The sequence below is a fragment of the Vigna angularis genome, chromosome 10, assembly GCF_016808095.1.
Source record: "Vigna angularis cultivar LongXiaoDou No.4 chromosome 10, ASM1680809v1, whole genome shotgun sequence".
NCBI classification, from domain to species: Eukaryota; Viridiplantae; Streptophyta; class Magnoliopsida; order Fabales; family Fabaceae; genus Vigna; species Vigna angularis.
Window position 1 is genome coordinate 22208485 of NC_068979.1, and position 21744 is coordinate 22230228.

The following is a 21744-nucleotide window of genomic DNA, read 5'->3' on the forward strand; positions in this document are numbered from 1 at the left end:
AAGGATTGAGATATAGAAGACTTATTGGACGTGTTTCACGATACACTTTAGAACTTATTGCCGATGAAGTTGAGCGAGTGAATAAAATAAGTTTGGATAGTGGTTGTTGTGGATGCATTTTGAGCTCAACGTATGGCCTACCATGTGCTTATGTATTAGCACGATATGATCCTGACATATTTCCTCTGGGTGAAATACATGTTATGTGGACCCGTTTAAGCATTTCAAGTACTGTGTCTACTGAATCGCTTCCAGAGTTTAGCTTAGATCGTGAAGTTCAACTGGTACATGAACGATTCAAGAACGTTGACATTGATGAAAAAGTCAACATCAAGCAGAAGATTCTAGAAATTGCTTGCCCAGAGATGACATCTATGGTTGCTCCTTCGCATAAAGTGAAAACAAAAGGTGCACAGAAGACTAAAGTTGCACGTCATGAGAGGTCTACGAAACAAGACCCATCATATTTTGAGCACGTTGACACTTTTCATTCCAGGACAGAGCCTTCATCACGAAAATCACAAGTCCAATCGAAGCCAAAAGAAGTTGCGCGAAGACCAGTACCGATGTTAAATCAATTTCATTCGATCTGTCATCCATACATTGTCGATGTTGTTGCTGATGGTCATTGCGGTTATCGATGCATTGCTGCTTTGTTAGGTCTAGGTGAAGAGGCATGGCCTATTATATGACATGACCTTTATCAAGAACTAACTCAGTGGCGTGATGTATACGCAAAATTAGTAGGAAGCTACGATCAATTGGAAGAACTATTACAGTCATTGCTTGTCCACAATCGATCATAGGTATTTCTTATTTACCTCATAAACATTACTTATTTGTTATTTTGTATTGCTTTTCATAAATACTTACCTTCAAGCAATACATGTTAATGCTAAGAAGTGGATGACAATACCAGACATTGGCTATGCCATTGCAAATAGATACAATGTCATCTTAATATGCTTGTCCTATGTTCAAAGTTTTACCATATTCTCATTATGCACTTCACCGCCTACTGATATCAGACAACATCAAATCTTATGCATGGGATTTGTTAATGGATGTCATTTCGTACAAGTAAACTTTCCTTTCTATTATACCATAATCGTTACCCATTATGATTCATTTACTAATATTAAGTTTCCAGGTTCAATTACAAGATGGTTGTTCGTTACCCATGGTGGACATCATTTCCTCAAACCATTGTTACCCAGAGGCGTGATCATGGTCATCATTTTATACACATACGATGCAATCATTTATGGAGTTAATGAAGTGAATAAAACTTATGTAGATCTTAGAGAAGACTGAAATTAAGTTTGTTTTGTAGTAATTTATTTTTTCAAATGTAAATATGTTTTATACTAATTCATTGTACGCGGTGCAAGACTGGGTCAGTCATCATCGTTAGTTGGAGTGATGTACGGGTGGGACACCCGTCTAAACCACACTAGCCATCAACATACGCAAAGGGCTCATGAGCTTCAGCAACACCAGTAATGGCATGCTCTACATACCTCAACTAATTTGGATCAATCGTAGGAATGTCTGGCATCAGAAGGCTCTTAGGCGAATGTGGTATGATTTACTGAAAACCGAACTGACATAACACACGTTCAGGCAAATGTCGGTGAATCATGTCGCCTAGTCAAATCCATCCTGAAAACATACATATGGTCATGAATTGACAAGTATGTTTGTGCGAAATGTATGGATGCAGATGACTGCATCATAAGTGAGCCCATCCAGATATGCCCGCTCCTCCGTCAGACTCCAACCCTACCTCGAAGCTATATATCGTAAAGCCCGTGGATCGAGTTCTGTGTAACTCTCCGGCACTCGCCTTCTTCCCATGCCAGAAACGTTCTTATATATCCAACTCTACAAAAAACATTACTTAAATTGTTTTATACATTCCTAAAATATATTAAAAAAATTGGTTAAACGAAAATGTACCTGTAGAAGAGTGGAATATCCAGCTATTTGCTTGACAACAGTGAAGCTAGCATCTCCTAACTGCTCATAAGTATGTGCCAGTGCAGTTGCTCCCCAGACATATCTTGCACATGCATTCAAGTCTCGCAAACAAAAGGAGGTACGAGACCTGAATCAATGTCCCACTCTTATTCGTAAAAATTGTGCATCAAAGCAAATGCAACAAGTAGGCGCGAGCAGCGCACTCCCAAAGCTCTTGCCCAATGCACTTCTGGTAGACCTCGCGAAGCCAGCTAAGCCTAACTTTTGGACTGCGTGACTGTTTCATCTCGGCTGAAGCTTTGGCGCGGTCGACGCCAATTAAGTCCATAAGATGAGATTGAGCCTCATCATATTGTAACTCCTCCACCTTACAAAATTACCCCATGATAGGTAGGTGGAGCAGATTGTAAACATCATCTAATGTGACACTTATCTCTCCTACCGGGAGGTGGAAAATATTCGTCTCTAGATGCCACCTCTCTGCAACGGAAACGATCAATCCATGGTCGGCATACTCGTATGATAGGTTGACTAAGAAAGCCAACCCCGACATGCAGACATAAGGCTCAATAGCCTCATGGTACATTCCAAAATGTTTTAATTTTTTACCATGTGACATCACTTTGATCTCCCCTCGATCCTACATAAAAACACAAAAATTATATAACAAAAATAAATAAACAATTAATGAACAATTAACATTTAGGTTGATGACTAACTCGACCTTGCCATATGGCAAATGCAACATGATGTATATAATGTGTAAGCAAGGAGGTATCACATGGACCTCCTGGAAATCCACCATCTTCAGCTTCATCTTTACCTTCATCTTCATCTTCATCTTCATCTTCTTCCTCACTATAGTCATCCTGTTGTTGAACATCCTCCTGCTCAACATAGTCGTCCTCACCATATCCTTGTTGTATAATTTCGTCCAGCTCCTCATACTCATCCTCATGAATAACATCCACACGATATTTTTGTACGCGTCTTCTACGAGCAGATGCTGTAGGTCGTCTCCTTTCATCATGTGATGAAGATGAAGGCTCACCATGAGAAGATGAAGCCTCACCACGAGAAGATGAAGTCTCACCATGAGAAGATGATACACCTCTAGTTTTAACAATTTCTATTAACTAATTATATTATTAACAAATTATATCATTAACCAATTATATATAAAAAATAATTACATAATAATAAATATTGAAACAAATAATAAATAATATAAAAAATAAAAAATTAATAATAAAATAATGAAAAAAAAAATTAATAACAACAAAAAGTACTTCATAAATAATACTTAAATAACTACAAATTATAACACAAACATTAAAAATAAAAAATAAATTAAAAAACAAAATAATAAGTCAAAAATAAAAAATTTAGTCATAATAATAATTATTTAATGAAATAAATAACAAATTCAGAAAAAAATAAAATAAAATAAAACAGCAAAATATACACAATAAATATTATATACAAAATTTAAAATTATAAGAAAAACAAATTGAAAAAACTACCAAACAAATAAAAAAACATACTACGAAAACATATTAACAAATATATATATATATATATATATATATATATATATATATATAATATTAAAAAAATTAATTTAATATATTAACGTAATTTTTCATAAGAAAAGAAAACAAAAAAAAAACTTCACCGCAGGTCAACTTGGCACAACAACACTCGCAACTCCAATTTCGGCGAATCACCAACGCACATCCAATTGCGACACTCCTCTGCCGCACTTCACGAATTTCGGCGAACACCAGTCACACCTCTAACTGCGCCGTTCCTGAGCCGCACTTTGCGAACTTCGGTCAACAGCATCAACCGCACCTCCAACTGCGGCGCTCCTCAACCGTACATCCAAGTGCGGCTCTGCGCGAGCACTAAGCGCACTTTCATGTGCGGCGGTGCCTTAACCGCAATTATAGGTGCGGTTAAGGCGTCCCTCCCTCTCGTATACTCTTCCCACCCTAGATCCAAACATCACATCCTAGATCAATCAACCCCAACCCCAGATCAAACATCCAACCAATACCATAATAACAACAATTAACAGAACCAATCATGGATTATATACGAGCAGCAGGAAATCACACAACAACTAACCTGGACGCCAAAGCTAAGCTCGAAGAAAAACAACCACTGATATGCTAGACCTCACCACCACAATAACACCACACACCCACATCAATACCAAACAACCACCAAACGAAAAACCAGACAGGAGGGGAGGATGAGTTCAAATTAAATGGTGAAAGTAGTGAGAGAGAGAGAGGAGGGGAGGAGGAGACGACAGTTGGGAGAGGAGAAACAAAGGAGTATAGGGTGAGACATGAAATTCGACACAAGAGGAGAAGGGAGAAAAAAGGGGTGTAAGATTTTCAAAATGTGAAATGCGACACTGGAGTGGAGAAATGAGTGTAGGGTTTGCTTCTTTTTATTATTCAATGGATGAGTCAACTTTTTTGAAAATCAAAATATTCCTGATAGGGTTGAAATTAGAAATATCAAAATTAATGAGGTGCAGGATGAAATCAGTGAGGTGTAGAGAGAAACACTCGTCTTTTTCCTCTTTTCTAGTAACATGTAGGGCCTCGGCCACACAAAATTGGACGCTACTGGGATATGTTAAAACTTCAAAATATTGTTCATTTTTGTGTAAAAAGATTATCTCTTTCTCAATTATATCTAACAGATTTTTCAATTAGTTTATAAATTTATCATAAGAGTGAAAAAAAAACCAGCAATATGTATTTATTGCAGAATACAAATGAAAATATTAGAATAAAAACTTTATATCTATTTAATAAAAGTGAAAAGAATTCTCAATGAAAAAAAGAATTAGATCTTTTTTTGGTTCTCACAGTTTTACTAAATGTTTCGGTGTAAACTTTATCCGGTGTGTCTTTGTTGCTCCTGGCTGTTTGGGATGCTTGCTCCTTTCCAATTGTTGTTGTTCATACTCGCCAAAGGAGGGGGAGGTACCTGCAAAGATACTCCGACGCTCAAGTCAGATGTGAGTTATGGAGCCTCAGTTCTCAAGAGAGTGATTATGATACTGCTCTGAAATATTATTTGGAGTCTCTAGACATAAAGAGAACGTACCTGAACTTTTGCCCAGTCATTGTATTTATAAGCAAAAATAAAAATAACCATCTTACCTAAAAATGTGGTTAGTGGCTTTATAAATATCTTAAGATATTTTATGTAATATAATATCTAAAATATCTTACTACATAACATGCCCCCCAAGTCCGAGTTAACGATTCCGTTTTACGGACGTGGTAACTATAGGACTTATGAGTTTGAGGGGGGAGGCTGTATTTGCTGTGGTCTGAATGTTTCAAACCAAGGATGACCGCGCGGTTGAGTTTGAAGGACCGAAAAGATGTGAAGCCGAGCGGCAAAAAAGCGGGAATTAGTGAGGCCGAACGTGAGGACCTGGATGGCCAAGCGGTAGGGGCTGTACAGCCGAAGGTCATAGGAGCTGAATGCTTGAGGCCACGGACGTAGAGGTCGAGTGGCATGTGAGGCCGAATGATTGAACCCAAGCGGACATAGGAGCTGAATGCGTGAGGCCACGGACGGTAGAAGTCGAGTGGCATGTGAGGCCGAATGACTGAAGCCAAGCGGACGAACGTCATTGAGGCCGAATGGACAACATTAATGGCGTCGAACGGCCGAATACTTGAACGCTCGTACACAATACTTGAACGCTCGTACACAGGGATTGTCGAGCGGTTTAAATCAAAAGGAGGCCGAACGGTCGACTGCTTGAACGCTCGTACAGAGATTGTCGAGCGGTTTGAAAGAACAGGTCGAACATTTTTTAGGCCAAACGGCCGACTGCTTGAACGCTCGGACACAGAGATTTGTCGAGCGGTTGAAACCAAAAGTGGGCCGAACGGTCGACTGCTCTAACGCTCGTACACAGAGATTGTCGAGCGGTTGAAACCAATAGGAGGCCGAACGGTCGACTGCTTGAACGCTCGTACACAGAGATTGTCGAGCGGTTGAAACCAAAAGGAGGCCGAACGGTCGACTGCTCTAACGCTCGTACACAGAGATTGTCGAGCGGTTGAAACCAATAGGAGGCCGAACGGTCGACTGCTTGAACGCTCGTACACAGAGATTGTCGAGCGGTTGAAACCAAAAGGAGGCCGAACGGTCGACTGCTCTAACGCTTGTACACAGAGATTGTCGAGCGGTTGAAACCAATAGGAGGCCGAACGGTCGACTGCTTGAACGCTCGTACACAGAGATTGTCGAGCGGTTGAAAGCAAAGGTCGAACATCTTTGAGGCCGAACGGCCAACGGCTTGAGCGCTCGTACGCATGGATGGTCGTGCATTGTCGAGCGCTTGAAATGAAAGGGCGAATACCTTTGAGGCCGAACGACCGATTGCTTGAACGCTCGTACACATGAGTTGTCGAGGGTGAGGGTCAAGTAAGGGTATACCGGGTGTTCTTGGGCGAACAGTTACCCGTGGGAGGGTATCCCGAATGTACTGGGTGTTCTTTGGGCGAACAGTTACCCATGGGAGTGTATCCCGAATGTATTGGGTGTTCTTGGGCGAACAGTTACCCATGGGAGTGTATCCCGTAGAACGCTCGTGGAGATGGTTTGTCGAGCGGTTGATGTTCTGGGTGCTCTTGGGCGAACAACTACCAGAGGGAGTGTATCCCGTAGAACGCTCGGTTTTCTGTTGGCCGTCTACTGTGACCTGCATAAGATATACAATATGTAAAAATATAGAGCGTTTTAAACCTGGCGGTCGAACGTCAATAGGATCTCATGGTAGAGCGGTCGTTTCGATAGATGGTCGAGCCGTAGAGGCCGAAGGGCCGAACGTCAGTTAGGCCCAATAGTCGAGTGTTGGAACGCTTGTCACCATGGATTGTCGAACGGTGAGGTCAAATGGTCGAACGTCACAGAGGCCGAGGTGCCGAACGTCAGGAGGCCGAACATGAGTATGGTTTGAACGCTCGACACATAGATTGTCGAGCGGCCGGGTGGCATGTGAAGTCGAGCGGTTGAAACCGAAGGGAGGCCGAACATGAGGACGGTTTGAACGCTCGACACATAGGTTGCCGAACGCTCGTACAGATGTTGAACGGTCGTACAGATGGATTGTCGAGCGGTTGATACCAAATGGCGAATACCTTTGAGGCCGAACGACCGACTGTTTTAACGCTCGTACACATGGATGGTCGAGCGGTAGAGGCCAAAAGACCGAGAGTCAATGAGGCTGAGTGGCCGAAAGCAGGAACGTTCGAGGTTGAATGTTTGAACAAATGAGACCGAATGGGTGAAAGGTTGAGCGTTCGGGAGGCCGGATGGTTGATCGCCAGGGAGGCCGGATGGCTAATGGTCAGGGAGGCCGAAGTGTCGAATGGTTAAGGCCTAGGTGCCGAACGTCAGAAGGCCGATTATGAGTATGGCCGAATGTTGGAGCGCTCGTGTTGGTTGTTGAGCGGTCGAGTGGCACGTGAGGCTTAGCGCTAGAGAACGAACGTTAATGACGAGCGAAGTGCCGAACGCTCTAGACCGAACGGCCGCGAGAACGAATGCTCGAACGTGTGAGACGAAATTGGCCGAACGCTTTAGGCCGAACGGCCGTGAAAACAAATGCTGGAATTGCTTGAGACGCAAATGGCCGAACGATCGAGGCAAAAGGTTGGAGGCCAAGGGGCCGAACGTCATTGAGGACGATTGGGCGAGCATCAGTTTAGTCGAATGGGCGAACACTTGTGGATCTGAATGACCGAACGGCAAGGAGATGGTCGACCTAGAAGTTGTCGAACGACAATGAGGAAGGTTTTGTCGATCGGTTACGGTCGACACTCGGTCTTGCTGTCGACCAAGGTGGACGACCTTGGAGGGTGGCGCGTCTTTGATGGTCGACCTTTAAATGGTCGAACGGCAAGGAGATGGTCGACCTGGAAATTGTCGAACGACAATGAGGAAGACTTTGTCGATCGGTCACGGTCGACACTCAGTCTTGCTGTCGACCAAGGTGGACGACCTTGAAGGGTGGCGCGTCTTTGATGATCGACCTTTAAATGGTCGAACGACAAGGAGATGGTCGACCTGGAAATTGTCGAACGACAATGAGGAAGTCTTTTTGCCGATCGGAGATGGACGACCTTGGAGGGACGTTGAGTCCATGTGTCGGACTTATCGGACGGTTCAGTAAAAGTGGGGTTCAGGCCAAATTAGTTGCTGCGTTCACAATGGGTGACGACGGATTTCGGCAACGGTGGCCGAGGCCCTACAGAGGAGAGATTGGATGAAACCTTCCATGACAGAGAAGGAACCATCTGCTCCGAGATTCATTCGGGAACCCTAAATTGTCGATGACATATGGGGATTAGAAATCTGAACGTTGTGGAGGCAGAAACAAAACGGCACGTGGATGCCGTGGGTGCTGTGGAAGATGCGGAAGATGGGTCGGACAATGCGGCGGACTTGGAGGTGCCGAAAGGGCTTGTCTCTGATTTGGGAATTTAGGGTTTTCGGTTTGCGGATTGTGCGATCGTGGAGACGATGGGGATGACTTCATGGTGCCCCTGTGACGGCAGCGCCTGGTGGCGCGACGGAGGCTGATGGGCGGACCCGATTTGGGGGCTGTCTTCGGAACACGTTGGGTGTAGTTTTCAGAAGAGAGGTTGCCATTGGAGACGAAGAGTGAGAACCTGAGCTCAATTTGGGGATTTAGGGTTCCACTTTTTCCTGCGCCTGCTGAGAAACGATCCTCTGCAGCTAGGGATTTCACTAAACGGAAGAGAAGATCATGTAGCTGTAAATCACGCTCTGATCACAGAGTCTTTGTTCATCCACCAGATTTCAGTTCCTGTTTCCTTAGAACTTAAGGATACAGAGGTACGAGCCTATAGAACAGGTATGTTTCTGCGCTGGATCTGACCCGCAAAGGGGGTGTGATTTTGCGGAGGTGCTCACTGGCGCGATTTCGCAGAGATGCTCGCGGTGGCGTCAATGGCTCGCGGAGGAGATTCCTGGCGGTGATGCGACAATAGCTTTATCTGAAGAAGGGATTCGTCAAGGCCGAGGCTCCTCTTGTGGCTTCTTTGGGTTGGCACTCGGCCCCACGGTGGGCGCCAAAATGTTTCGGTGTAAACTTTGTCCGGTGTGTCTTTGTTGCTCCTGGCTGTCTGGGATGCTTGCTCTTTTCCAATTGTTGTTGTTCATACTCGCCAAAGGAGGGGGAGGTACCTGCAAAGATACTCCGACGCTCAAGTCAGATGTGAGTTATGGAGCCTCAGCTCTCAAGAGAGTGATTATGATACTGCTCTGAAATATTATTTGGAGTCTCTAGACATAAAGAGAACGTACCTGAACTTTTGCCCAGTCATTGTATTTATAAGCAAAAATAAAAATAACCATCTTACCTAAAAATGTGGTTAGTGGCTTTATAAATATCTTAAGATATTTTATGTAATATAATATCTAAAATATCTTACTACATAACACTAAATAATAAAATTATTTTTATAATTAAATTATTAATTTTGAAAGTCTTTAATCATATACAATAATTAAATAGATAGGATTGACATGAGGATACACATATTCAGTGAATCTAATTAATATATTTTTTATTATGTATTAATTTTTTTACTATTTAATTATTTTCTAACGTTGTGCCAAATCCCCATCCATGTGACACTATGGAGTGGCAGAGCTCCACCCATGCGAAGAAGTCTCTCAATCTCAGGATTCTCACAAGTCTCTAATTGCAGTTTTGCAATCCGTCTATCGTTTTAATTAAATTCAGTAACTTGTGTCACCAATACTGTTGCTCTGTTTTCAACCATCCTTGAAATATATCATTGATGCTATGCTGCGAGCTTATACGTTTAGCAACTCTTTCTGCAGGGAAATCCCAGCCCCAGATAAAACCTTGGGCTTCAGCATGTATGATATAAATAATTCCATCAATCTCTCCTTCAATTCTACTGCATAAGGGAGTATTAATGTTCATGCTTGATCTTTAAGAAATGGACAAACAAGGTGTACATAATTTATATAACTCAGAAATAACACCAATCACTAAAAAATCAAGATTGGGGCGAAATGATCCCAGATTATTTCATGACCCAACAAACAAACAATACAGAAACTAAGGAACAAGGTCAAGAATAGTGTTTCTGCCGCCCGGTCTGTTCTCCTTCCTCAGGTACTCCTTCGCTTCTTTCTCCCCATACTCCTTCAACCCCACCTCCCCCTTCGTCTTCCACAGCACCTCCCCGAACCTCCTGTGTCCCCAATACGCCTCCGCCTCCACCCTTCCCCCACCCACCTCCACCGCCCCCACCACCGTCACCGATAACCTCTCGTAGCACCCGGCACTCACGCCTTCGAACTCGTCCAGCTTAGCCACCGCGCTCTCCGACACAGCATAAACCTCGCCCTTCACCCGGTGCCCCGACCCGGGGAGGTTGATCAGGTAAGGGATGCCGTGAGGTCCACACACCAGCGGGTAATAATCCTCAGTCATGTAGACTCCAACCAAAACGGCGTCGTCCTGGTTCATAAGCTCCTCCATCAGATAGTGGTTGGGGAATCCTCGCTTCAACGTGCCATACGCGAATATCAAGTGGGTTTTCAGTTTCGCCTTTTCGCTCTCTCTCTCCATCACCACACATTCGCTTCCTCCTCTCTCTTCATCTCTTTCATATTCTTTAATCTTTTGAGAGTTGCTCCCTCCACCACCACCAACCACTCCCAGTACCTCCCCATATCTTATTTGCCCTTCTATAAAACGGATGTCAACATCCGTTTCACCTTCAACGGATGTTGACATCCGTAACATTTATTTACATATTTTATATTTTAGTTTATTATTTTTATTTAAAAAAAAATGTTTAATAGATTTTAAAAAAAAAATTTATTTATTATTTAAATAATAATATATAAATTAAAATAATAATAATTATTTTATTAAATAAAATAAAATTAATTTATAAATAATTAAATAATAATTTTTAAAAAATTAAATAATATTTATATATTAATTTAAAATATAAAAAATTAAAAAACTAAAAACTAAAATACATAAAAGGCAACGGATGTCGGATGTGGCACATCCGTTTTCATATATTTATAAAAAAAAATTACTTATTATTTAAATAATAATACATAAATTAAAATTAATAATAATTATTTTATTAAATAAAATAAAATTAATTTATAAATAATTAAGTAATAATTTTAAAATAATTAAATTATATTTATATATTAATTTAAAACAAAAAAGATAAAAAAGCTAAACTAAAAAACAAAAATGCAACGGATGTCGCCACATCCGTTAACGGATGTGGCACATCCGTTTTAATATATTTATAATAAATTTTTTAATTATTATTTAAATAATAATACATAAATTAAAATTAATAATTATTATTTTATTAAATAAAATAAAATTAATTTATAAATAATTAAGTAATAATTTTAAAATAATTAAATAATATTTATATATTAATTTAAAACAAAAAAAATAAAAAAACTAAAAGCTAAAAAACAAAAAAGGCAACGGATGTGGCACCCGTGGAAGCATTTTTTCTTCAACGGATGTTGACATCCGTTGAAGAAAAGAGATGGGGTGTAGGATATTTTAAAATATAAAGGATAGTTTTGGAATTTTAAAAAAATGTGGTGGTGGAGGAAGCAAAGTGGGGTGGTGTAGGGAGTAACCCTCTAATCTTTTAACTCTATTTCAGGCCCATTTCCGTTTTCTGTGGGCCTAGGCCGCAAAGGATTTTGGCCCATATAAAGTTAGCAGAGATTGGGTTGGACAGGGAGAAGACTATACATACCTAACTAGAGTTAATCAAAGCCACCGTTTTTCGAAAATATTTTGATTCTAATATTAAAAGAAATGAGGATTTTGTAAGTAAAAACAAAAATGGAAAGAGAAGGAGATCCTAATCCGCTGAAACTTTGATTGAGAATAAAAATGAGTAAAGTGCAACGAACTTGGGTGGATTGAACATTGCATGTGGTGGGTGGCATGCAGAGCTAAGTAAATAGGTGTGACATAATGGAGAGCGGATAATGATTTTTGATGGATGAAGTTTCTGTGCCGAAAAATGAATAGTAATGTCATCCTATATATATATATATCATGGAAGTACATACGATAGCACAACAAACATTGTATTTTTGTTTGGAGAATGTGGTAGTGTTGTGTGTGGTGATCTAGGTTAGCACGCGTACAGAAAAGGTTGAGAGAAAAGGATTGGCATGTGGATAACTCGGCTACTCTTCTCTCTCTGTCTCCTTCGATTCATTGCTTCTTGTCTGATTTGATGGCATGGCAGAGAAATTATTGAGTCCAACACCTTGGATCTCATCTCTCTGATGTTACCGTTAATGGTAGGAAATTTTTTGTGGTTTTCTTCCTACAAAAAAGTTAAGGACCGCAACTGATTTTGGAAACTGCCGCCCTTCACGCACACAACAACATACCAAACTCAACAATAATGCGGGTATGCCACTGCCACAATAATTTTAGTACTTCCTACTAAGATTTTTTGATACAATCTAGGATTTACACATCACATTTTAGATACATCTACTTTTTTTTTTATTATTAAAACGTAGTCTGGGTAAATTTATAAACTAAATCATTTTTGTAACACAACTAAGTGAAAACTATTAGTATTTGACAAAATTATATATGAAAGAACTTCGTGAATAAAATTGACAGAAATAGATGTTGAAGTAATATCACATACGAAATAGTTTAAATTTTAATCATGAATTTCAAATATATGAATTTTTAATTAATTTTAAAATTTTTAAATAAATTATTTGGTCAGTTTGTTTACTTTCATTTTTTATACTTTTTATCTTATATATTCTACCATTAGTCTTATAACATGTAATTTAATTTTAAATGTAATAATATAATGTATAAATTTATCGAGGTGGAAGATTTAATAGACAAAGTAAAAAAAAATACTTAACTTAAATTTATATAAGAGTTTTTTATTTATTGGATAAATACGAGGAAACTTCTTTATGTTTATGTAGTGGATAGTTTGATGTATGCAATGCTACGTGCAAGGTGAGATATTTCACATATTGTTGGTATAATTAGTAAATTTCTGTCAGATCCATGTAGAGAACATTGGAATATTGTGAAATGAATTTTGAGGTATCTTTGTGGTACTAGTGATTTGAGTCTTTGTTTTCAAGGTGATAAGCCTATTTTGGTGGGTTATTTTATTTAAATATGACTGGAGACATTGATTCCAGAAAGTCCACTTTAGGCTATTTGGTTCAGTTTGTAGATGAAGTTGTGGCTTGACAATCAAAGTTGTAAAAGTATGTAGTGTTGTTTACTACTGAGACAAAATTCATTGCACTTACCGAAACTTGTAAGAAGTTTTTATGGATGAAGAAATTCTTGTAGGAGCTTGGTTTTGTGCAAGGAAAATACTCGTTATATTGTACTAGTCAAAGTGTTATCCATCTTCGTAAGAATCCAACTGTTCATTCTAAATCCCAAATATATTGATGTGAGGTATCATTGGATACATTATGTTTTGGATGCTAAGCTATCGGAATTAACTAAATTTCATACAGATGATAATGGTGCTCATATGATGACCAAGACATTGCCAAGAGGAAAGTTTGAAGCTTGTTGTGAGATCGCCGATTGGCAGATGTGAGGGAGAAATTTGTGGGTTACTGGGGCTCCCTTCTTACGAAGAAAATAAGTCGAAATGATATAGACCATTGTGTCTTACTTTATTTTAGTGGAGAGTGGTCAAATTAGTAAGTAAAGTCATTTGAAGAGAGAGAAAAACCAAGTGAGAGAGAAATGATGAGAGAAAGTCTTTCCTGCATAACAAAAAGTCTTAATTGGTGTTTTCATTGTTGTGAAGTCGTTCACTGTTGGATTAAGTTGATTTTTAGATAATGAGTTCTAGACGTATGATTCTTCATTTTGATTGTTCAAATCGTCAATTAGAGGTCTAGGTTGGAAGAAAACAATATTGCATACAACTCTATTTTGGAGAATTTTCATCTTCATTGTTCTCAATTGTAAACATTTATGCTTAGTTAGTTTGACTAATTGAAAACACTATTTGAGATTTTTATTGGAGACTCTTTTGTACTTTATCATTGAAAAGTGAATTTTTCTTTGATCTAAAAGACTTTTAATTTTTACTCTTCCATTAAGGAGTTTTCAATTAAAAATTGTTAATGTCTTTTTATGTTTTAGATTTTTTTTTTCTATTTGTTTGGTGCTTCTTACGTATTTTCACAAGAAAGGAGATTAAATTTTTGGTGCATTATTACTCTTTGTTAAGTTGTTATAATTCTTGGTTTATTTTCTCATTACAGCTGCCCCTGTGCAAAGCTTACCGTTTTTTATCTAACACATTTACCATGTCCTATTTATTTTATATATATATTAGACCCAGTTGGAAGATGATCTTTTTGCTTTGACCATTTCTGATGGATTACTTGCATCTGATACGTGAGTGTCATAACTGGGTCTGTTTTGGATGAGGTTGATGTCCTAACCACGAGGCGCAAGGGGAAGGGTGCCTTGGGAGCTAGATGTGACTACACTGGTTCATCCACTGATCTGGTAGGATCATATGAGTTTGAGTAATTTCTGAGTGTCCTCGTCCCTTTGTTGTTTCATCTGGGTACTTCACAAAGCATAATAGACAGTAGATTGAATTTTTAGTGGGTGGGTACATAAGAAGATATTGTTTATACATGCAACAATATTATCTTGTGAATTGCGGATTGCATAAGCCTGATGCTGTTTGCTCCTGCTGAGACTGGTGAGACTGGTGAGATTTGTGGGTTCACCCTTGCTTTGCTGACACCTTGGCCTGCGGATCTATTTGCCACATCATTGGGATTGGGGTTGTTCTTGGTCTCAAGAACATTGGTGCCCTGTAAAAAGCAACCATAATTTTAGTGCCTCATGCCTGCATCTGTAATATCAGTCAATCATGTACTTTATTTTCACTTTATTCTTTCTCAATAACTTAAATCTTCAGCTTTTTCTAATCACAGAAAAAATAAAATATACTGTCATGAAACTAGTGATCAAATAACATATAAAATTCTCTACAATACTATTTATTAATTTTATATATTATGATTTCAATATAAAATACTATAACATTCTTTTTATCGCATTACTTTCTTTTAATTAATCTTTCAAATAAATATTAAATAATAAATTACTATCTATTTTACTATTAATATTTTTTAAATTTATTTTATTCAATCATAAGTAGTAAATGTGTGTATGCTATCCACTTTTATATAGAACATACAATGTAACATGATAAGAATGTAAAAACTGATTAATTTTATCATCACTTAAATAATAATTAATTTTAGTCACCAATTTTTTCAAGAAAACTGGTTGCTTATTCCGCCGTAAATTTGATCACTAATTTTTTATCTATAATCAATCACTAAACGTTATTAATATAGTGAATGACTTAATTTCATCACTAAATTAATAAAAAAAATGTTGACTATTTATGTCAGTAATTTTGTTTACTAAATTGGTCTTATTTAGTCGCTATTGTGCTAAACTAGTTACTCATCTCGCCATCAAATTGCCCACTAATTTTTGTCTCTAAATTCGTCTGAGATTTTCACCACTTGTTTCTACGATTAATTTGGTCACTAAACATTAATGACTAAAATTATAGTAATTTGTCAGTTTTTTCTAAGTAATATTTCATTAACTCCGTAAAATTTAATGGTAATCTTTTAGAATTTAAGAAAGAAATTAAACAACTGGAAAAAAAAGTCTTCTTGATGTTATTATTAAAACTTGTTGTGCTTAATATTAATAAGAATATGATAAGGTCGTTAATATGAAAGGAAACATGGGTGAGCAAGACAAAACATCTGGATATTAATATTTGAATATTTGTCTAAAGTGATTGCTTGGTACGATATATTATTTGCAACTAGCCTTTTTAGTTGAAAGTTACAATTAACTAATGTAGATGTGTGCATTAATTAGATTTAGGGACCAGAAGTTCATTTTGATTTTAACTAAAAATGATCTGATTGAGTACAAGTCTAAGTAATATCTAATTTTGGTATGGAAAATTATTATTTTTTACTCTTATTTAATATTTATATAATTATAATCATTTGATTTTCGAAAAAAGAAAATATGTTGTTTTTCTAACATTAAATATTTAATAATATCATATTTTTAAGTTGAGATTTTTATTGTTTATTAAAATACTTAATTATATTTAGAATAATAGAATGATGAATGAGTAAAGTAATTTTCTATTCAAATGAATATGAGATCAAATGAATGAGTAAAGATGAATGTTTATTTTGAGAATATAATGTAATAATTAAACTCACATCCGCCTATTGTCTTCTCTAATTAGACTATTGAACAATTAAAAAGAAGTTTTATTTTTCAATTTTTGTTGAAAGGTATAGGAAAATCGGGTTTGACAATTCATTGACTTTTCTAAAAAAAATTGGTTTTGAAATGAATATAAAACCTAAGCTTCTTTGAAAAACTCATATTAATTATATAAAACACACAATTTGGTGAAAGTATTGAATTTGACATTGTAAAATCTCTTCCAAAATTTCATATTGATTACTTTTTTATACATTATGAAACAATTACTTATCGCACTTCAGAATAAATTTTAATAATTTAAAATATATAAAGATATTTGTACTATATGATGAGTCGGGTGGTACAGAGTAAGATGAACTGTCAATTGATAGAATAGGATCGATGGGACAGACAACCGTTGAAGGTAGTTAAATGATAATTAATTGCGTAACGGTCATTAATGGACGGTTAATAGATACATTAACGGTAAATAATGGTCAATTAATATGTTTGATTACCATAAACTCTATAAATACAAGTTTGATGTCAAAGACTTTTGACATAATTCAATTCTTTAAGACTTTATGGAGAAACATGTCTAACTTGAGGGTTAGAGTTTCTTCTACAGATCAAACACCGATCAATTTAGAAATTACATGTAGAGAGACGTAATCGATCATGATACGGAGCAAGATAGGACAGGACGACTGTCCCTCGACCCTACATAACCGAAACAATATTATTTATTAATTAATATTAAATAATAAAGTTATTATATAATATAATTTTGAAAGAAAAGCCTAAATATTAAAAAAATCTTGAAAACGGATAATTCCTTAAATACTGATATATTAGATTTATTTTCTATCTTAAAAAAATTACAGGACTTAAAAATGATAAATTAATTAATTGACATTCTCAATTATATATATAAAAAATAAAAATACAGCTTATTTTAAAAATATAAATACAATTTATAGAATCATATTAACTATTGAAGTTAAAATGAATTCTTATATATAAAATTAATAAAAAATTACTTTTAAAATCAATTATATATTAATAAAGATTAAAGGACATGAACTAAGTATTTAAAAAATGTTAAATAAAATTAATTCTAACAATTTTAGACGTAAATTTACATCACAATTAAAATCTAAAAAAATATAACTATAAAAATTTAAATAAATTATTTGAGTAAGAGAAAAAAATACCTTTAATAGAAAAATATTTTTTTGATACACATAAACTTTTTGTATTTATTTGATATTACTTTTCTTTTTACTTTTTCTTATTCCTTTTTAAAAAAATTAAAAATATTTACTTTTTTATTATCATTTTATTCATGTATCATGAATATAAAGGCATGAGTCATCCTACCATTACTGATTTTAATATTGCCTTACGCCTAAAAAAAATCCTTAGCCGTCTGGGAAAACTGATAAGCTGGATGGAGAGCATCACGTGAGAGTCTTGTCATATTCTCCGAATAAAGACATTTTTTATGATAGTTCTGGTGAAGAAAATATAAATATAACGTTTTTTACTGTAATATTTAATTATAAGACCACAACTAGACAAACATAATCACTCCCTTTGCGAATGAACTTACCATTCTGCAAACAAAATTCAGAATCCAATCAGTCATAGAGGTAACTATGACATTTATCATGTTATTTTAATGTTTTTCATTCATTTTACACTATTATTTTTATTTTTTACTTAAAAATATAAAAGTTAATTTTTTTATAATTATTTTACGTTTATATAATACGTATGAAATGTAAATTTATATGATCCAAAAGAAAATAAGAACGTAAGGGTATACATGCATTCCCGAATCCAGCGTGGACAGCTTCACGTGTTGGAGTAAGATAAGTAAGAAAGCACATGAGATGTTCTGGCTTAATGTGGGCCCAAGTCACGGCGTGGGGACAAACACTTGGATTTGGGGTAACATAAAATCACAACCTTATTCCTCACGCCTTCTACCTATGTTCCTGCATCTTCCTTCTCTACCCTCCATAATTACCATTCACTGTCACTCTATCTTTTAAAACTGTTGCATACTACCAACAACATCACAACGAATAAGTTAACTCATGTATTCACTTAAATCACTTTATATCTACATATAATATATGCTGATCATAGTTTTTTTGTCACTTTCGCCCAGTATTAAATATCCCCTATGCTGTTCTAGACTCCCTTCATATATGTCACCATCTAATAATGATGGTTGAAAGTTATGTGCAACACTTCCCATGTTGTAGTGTTTCAGTCACTGCCTATATCTAATAATTTACGTAGGTACATTTTGCTTGAAGATCTTCCTAGCTAGCATCTTGTAGACACTTCTCTCGTCTAAACAAAAGATTAAGTTTGTGTTGTACTGATACTTCTGGTTTTGGATTTTGGATTTTGAAAACATGCATAAGTGTTGGTACGACCAAACATTATGGTTACGATTTTGCTTTGTCCTAGATATTTTATGGTCTTCCTTACGGGAGAAAAACTTGTGGGTAGGGGTGTTGGGTGAAGGTAACTTGGACAATTATCCCAAAGAGAAAAAAAAAATTAATTGTAAATGAAATCATGAGTGCTTCGCATTCCAAAAGTATGATGAATACAATCTGGTCAGGGTATATGGGATCCACTACTTACCTTAAAAAGAAAACAAAAATAATTGTCCCAGAACAAAACCAAGAAGATCTCTTCATTCTCTTATCTTACTATAGTGAGAGAGAGAGATAAATTATTGATCAAGTTTTTTTTTTCTTTTTTCGTTTTTATGGGCATTGGATTGATTAATTATTCCTCAACTTGAACAGCTGTATGCATACATTGTATATGTCAACGCCCACCAGAACATCTTTATCTTAAAAATAGCTAAGAGCATAGACAGAAGAGGTATGTGTATGTGACTCGAATCATCTCTGTCTATTTGCTGTCTCTTAAATTAAAAAATAGCATCTCATAAAAACTAACAATTATTAATTCAGAAAGGGAAAGTTATCCTCTCTTCAATAATTTTTTGTTTTTTAGTTAGAAAAGAAAAAAAAGGAAAATGAAAAACAAGTTTAATGAAAGAAGTGATTTGAATCCATGTGTAAATAATGTGAAGAATTTCAGACTTGGACGTATGAATATAGAAACTGGCCGACAGAAAGACTGACGGTAATTGACTATGAAACAAGACATTTTTCTGCCTTTCCCTTAAAATGAAAGACACATCCTAATAGTTTGCCTTTTCCACGCCATGTGGTGTGGCCTGTTGTATAAGGTTCAAAACCAAAATTTCAATTCAAACCGAAGAAATATATAGCCATTTTTTGCTTGGTTAGCATTTAATACACAATTCTAGTGCAATTGTTATTGAATCTCCAAAAAATAATTTCAGTAAATTGGTTTCAATCTTTCTGAAAGCATAATAATAATATCAAAGTGAAATAATGCACGTCATGTTAGTGAATATTAGGAAAAAAAGAATTAAAGAGTTCTTGTAATAATTTGGTGGACAAAATAACTATATAAGAATACAGCAAATTAATTATCAAATAGTAACGTTTGTTTTGTTTTTAATACTATGAAAGAAATTATTATGGTCACGCGCTACATATTTTAATTATATAAAACTGTGATCCAGGCTAATTTGACATAAAAAATTAAACTTAATTATCAAACTTTACATTAAATAAATACCCTCGCTCAATTGCAAACCCTTCTAGATCTAAGAACAATCTGATTGAAGAATTCAACGAGCCTGACGGCTAAAATTTAAAAGCGCATATTGCTGGTGTATAAATAAATAAATAAAATCTTCAAAGAAACTTTGATTCAACAGTTTAACATAATACACAAAGTTCAATATCAGACCAAGCTCTACTTTAAGTTTTCATCTCCAAAATGTTAGAATGAAATAACGTAAGAAAGACAAAGAAGAAAATGTAAGTATAAACCCTAGAGTCAAACAAAAAAAAAGTATGGTAACCATCACTGTAAACTTCTTATGTCGTGTATTTTATATAGCAGGTTACGTAACATGTTACAGATGGCCTGGATATGCATGTTGATCGATTCAGGCTTTTGGTGCAGAAGGGCAACATGTATACGCCTTTTGATGAAGCTATTTGGTAGATTGGGGCATGACCTATCGTATTCTCCCCTCCTACATTTTCGTCTATACATCTATTTCTAACCACACACTCATTCCACACGTGTCAGACCCAAGATTCTCTTCCCACGCCTACTTTTTCTTTACCTAACCTCCTAGTTCTTAAAAAATAATGATATTCAAAAAATAAAAAATTAATATTAAATATAAAAAATTCATGTGTGTCAAAATATCATTTTTCAAACAACATTAACCTATCTATTTTTTCTTCTGTTATTTTCTCATTTGGCACAGATTAAGGATGGAAAACAGAACATTTAACATTTATAAGATGACAATATTGGAAATGTAACATTTTTTTGTTTGTTAGAGCATCGAACAAAATGAACAAGTTCTGTTTATTGATTATTCTCTGTAACAAAGAAAGAGAAGGGTCAGGCCTTGGCACTTTGCTCAATTATTTGTTTGGTAATGCAGATAAAAATCAGCAGTAATAATCGGTAAGCTTCTCTTGTTGAACTGAAAACGATTACGAACGAATTCAAGCTTAGTTTCCCTTTCATGGAGTTGCTTTCTTGTCTTTGTTTTCTTCAGCAGCAGTATCCTCTCATAATCTTACCAATCAAATACCGCAGCTTTTCAAATACATCACATTTTTTCATATATCACTCTTTTTTTCTTCGAAATCTCACATCCTCGTCGCTCAAATAATTCATATGTATTTACCTCGTGCCCAACGTTTCTTTTTCATTTTACTTTTACAGTGTACAAGACAGCTTGATTTTTTTTTTCATATTAGTTCTGGTTTTATAAGGGCTTTTCATATAAAATCTAATTTTATTTGTAGTCATGTGATTATTTTGAACCAACAGTTTTCATATAGTATAAAATTAAACATGAATTTTTTATTCGAAAAATATAATATATATTATCATATATTGCCTGACAAAAGCTAACTTTATAGTGTCAGAATTACTTACTTCAAGAGATCCTAATCCTGATGGCTTTAGCCTCCTACTCTCTTCCATCTTCTAACACTTTTAAATGTTATTGAGTTGAAACATCATGTGAATATTGCTATTAGATTAAGCAACATAAATTATTAGTTTGTAGTAAATTGTGTTCATAAGCTTAAAATATCCATTGGCACTTCATGTTTTTCTACCACCTACACCGAGGTAGTGCTTCACCTGTAAATGTTTATATGCTTCATCGTTGATTAGTCAATAACACCTTAAAA

The 21744-nt window shown here is 35.9% G+C and overlaps 1 protein-coding gene across 1 annotated transcript; it reads right to left on the bottom strand.

Moving 5' to 3' along the window:
* Positions 1-10144: 10144 nt before the first annotated feature.
* On the bottom strand, positions 10145-10660 carry LOC108336726 (putative gamma-glutamylcyclotransferase At3g02910). Its single transcript, XM_017573192.1, has one exon. The coding sequence runs from the start codon at positions 10658-10660 to the stop codon at positions 10145-10147; it is 516 nt and encodes a 171-aa protein (XP_017428681.1).
* Positions 10661-21744: the final 11084 nt, after the last annotated feature.

Bases quoted from the DNA above. Each gene is read 5' to 3' on its own strand.
- LOC108336726 (XM_017573192.1), bottom strand. From the start codon at position 10,660: ATGGAGAGAGAGAGCGAAAAGGCGAAACTGAAAACCCACTTGATATTC.